The sequence below is a fragment of the Hordeum vulgare genome, chromosome 6H (assembly GCF_904849725.1).
Source record: "Hordeum vulgare subsp. vulgare chromosome 6H, MorexV3_pseudomolecules_assembly, whole genome shotgun sequence".
NCBI lineage: Eukaryota > Viridiplantae > Streptophyta > Magnoliopsida > Poales > Poaceae > Hordeum > Hordeum vulgare.
Window position 1 is genome coordinate 101,441,087 of NC_058523.1, and position 2,784 is coordinate 101,443,870.

Below are 2,784 nucleotides of genomic sequence, written 5' to 3' on the forward strand. Positions count from 1 at the left end.
CACCATGCCAAGTTGTTTGAGTTTTGAGCAATTCTTGCATTTTTATGGAGTTTTCTTAGTGAAAAATGATCGATAAATGGTTGGACAAGATGCAAATTGTATACGGTGTCGGATTTCGTTCAAACATTGCATGTATGCCTAACACGGACATGTCCAGCTGCTTGCAAAAATTAGGTCATTTCAAGAATGTCCAAAAGTTGGGGTTATATGAACAAATACAACACATAAACAACCTTCTATCCTGGTAGCGGCAATTCGTGTTTGCAAAAAAGATTTTTGTAATGGAAACACTTTTGTAGTCGATTGAGGCTAAGTTTTCTTGTGTTCGAAATAAAGTAAAAAATATCTATGGGTCTCAAATTTTCGAATGTGGAAAAAAGAATTCTTTGGTGCCATTTTTTAGATGGAAGCAAATTTCTTGGACACAATTTTCTGTTAGGTAAAATAAGCTTTGATTGCAAATTTGCAACAGAAGCACGGTGTCTCATAAGTGGAAGCAATTTTTTGTTCGATTGGAAATAAAAACAAAGTGTAACAGTAAATTTGATATTAATTGGAAGCAGTTTTTACTAGCGTCCAAATAAACCATTGAATACAATTTCTGAATATAAATGAGTATATTCTTGCTTGATTTAACTAATGCATCTAATCTGACGTTACAACCTGGATTGATCAAATTGACACGCACTGGTCTGATGTGCTGCTAGGATCAAAGCCTGATCCGTAGTGGTACCCGAAAAAAATGGCGAGAAAAAGACCTGTTTGACAAATGGGCTGAAGGGAGAAAAAGGCATGAGTGTTAAGATTGGTTAGTGTGTTTGTTTCTAAACGAACAAATCATGAGTCCAATTCACGTCACATGCACTTTTTAAATGTTTAAAAAGAAAGGAGGAACGGCTGACGGAGTTGTGTGGCTTACTGTTGGTGTGGGGGTTAATTTTTTTGAAAAAAGTACAATCTTTTTCTTTATTATGAAGAGGTATAAAGATCAGTCATCGATGTGTTTAGGGGATATAACGGAGCAGAAGTGTGGCTATTTTTCTTTTACTTGGTCTAGCTCAAATATCACTGCAATGAATGAATATATATAAATTCAGACCAAATTTGTCATAAAGTTCAATTAATAAGCATTTTGCTGGCAGTTTAAGAAAACTGTCGATTTTTTCTCTTGAATCAGAAAGAAAATTGTTGAACTCAACTAATACATGCACACATTATCAAATTTGGGAACTTTTACTCTCGAAAAGTTTGGGAACTTTTACTCTCGAAAAGTTTGGAAACAAAAGCAAAAATATATTGATGAAAACTCAAGCACATACTCCGTCCGTCCCGATATACAATAGATCTATTTCTAGGACAAGTATATTCGGACGGACGAAGTAATAAACACTGAATAAATGGACTACTCCCTCCGTTCCTAAATATAAGTCTTTTTAAAGGTTTCACTAATAGAGTACATACGGATGTATATAGACATACTCTAGAGTGTACATTCAATCATTTTGCTTCGTATCTAAACCCTTAGTGAAATCGTTTAACATACTTATATTTAGGAACGGAGGGCGTACATCAGTAAAACGTTACTCTAACATTATTATTACATCCAGCAGCCAAACAAACAACATTTAAAAATAACAAATTTTAATTATTCTGGATATCTGCTGGCTCACTTAGACGCTGCAGCGGCAGCCTCTCGTGCCTTGGCGAACTCAACCAGCCTGCCCACATCCGGCAAGGCCGCCTTTGCCGCGTCGATCGCGCTGAAGCGCTCCACCCACGCGGCCAGGAGCGGAGTCTTGACGGCGTCGAAGATCTTGTCACCGGAAAGCACATCGGTCACCTTCATCCACGAGAGCAGACCTCCCAGCGCAACGTCGACGAGCCCGACGCCGTCCCCGCCGAAGAAGTCCCCTCCCTTGGAGCACTCCCTGAGGGCCCCTTCGAGGACCTCCACCGCGGCGAACGTCTGCTTCTTTCCCTCGGATTTCTCCTCCTCTGTCTTGCCCCTCAACGACTGCCTCCATGGGGCTACCAGCTGAAACACAGAGAAAAATAATGCATGGTCAGAGATGCTCGTTAGAAGGAAAGGAACGGAGACAATTGAAGATAGTTTAAACCTTGTCGTCAACGTAGGCCACCCAGAAGCGAGCCACGGCGCGTTCGTAGGGGTCCTCGGAGAGAAGGGACGGGCCGGTGCTGGCGAAGACGTCGTCGATGTACTGCACGATGATCATGGACTCGCATACCGGGGAGCCGTTGTGGATGAGCACGGGTATCTTCTTGTGCACCGGGTTGGACTTGAGGAGGAGCTCGCTCTTGTTGGACAGGTTCTCCTCCACGTCCTCGTAGCTCAGGCCCTTCAAGGCGAGCGCGAGCTTCACTCTGGTAACGAACGGGCTTGGCCATGCGCCGAGCAGCTTCAGGTCATCTCCTCCGGCCATCTCCAACTAGCTGGACTGATCTGTGTGTGTGTGTGTGTCTCTGTGTCTGTGTGTCTCCGTGTCTGTGTGTTAAGACTGATACTGCTTTAGCTGCTTGCGCTTAATTTGTTGAATGGATGAATGTATGAGAGGTAGATGAACTGTTTATATAGTGTGTAATGGACAAAATGTGCGTCATCCGTGATGCTGCTTCGAGGAGGGTGTCATGTCATCCGTGATCCCATGGGAGATGAGCTGATGAGCAGGTACCATTCTAGTAGTGCGTCGGTGAATTTTTTAAGGTTTTTTGTTGGTTTCCTTCAATCACGCATGACTGTGGAGATGCGTCTGTCTGAACTAATAC

At 42.8% G+C, this 2,784-nt stretch overlaps 1 protein-coding gene across 1 annotated transcript; it reads right to left on the bottom strand.

The window, feature by feature from the left end:
* Positions 1-1,525: 1,525 nt before the first annotated feature.
* Positions 1,526-2,575, bottom strand: LOC123402525 (probable glutathione S-transferase GSTU6). The gene is made up of 2 exons (XM_045096446.1): positions 2,118-2,575; positions 1,526-2,035 (listed from the first exon to the last, which is right to left on the bottom strand). The coding sequence occupies exons 1-2, from the start codon at positions 2,439-2,441 to the stop codon at positions 1,667-1,669; spliced, it is 693 nt and encodes a 230-aa protein (XP_044952381.1). The 5' UTR covers positions 2,442-2,575; the 3' UTR covers positions 1,526-1,666.
* Between the last annotated feature and the right edge of the window lie 209 nt (positions 2,576-2,784).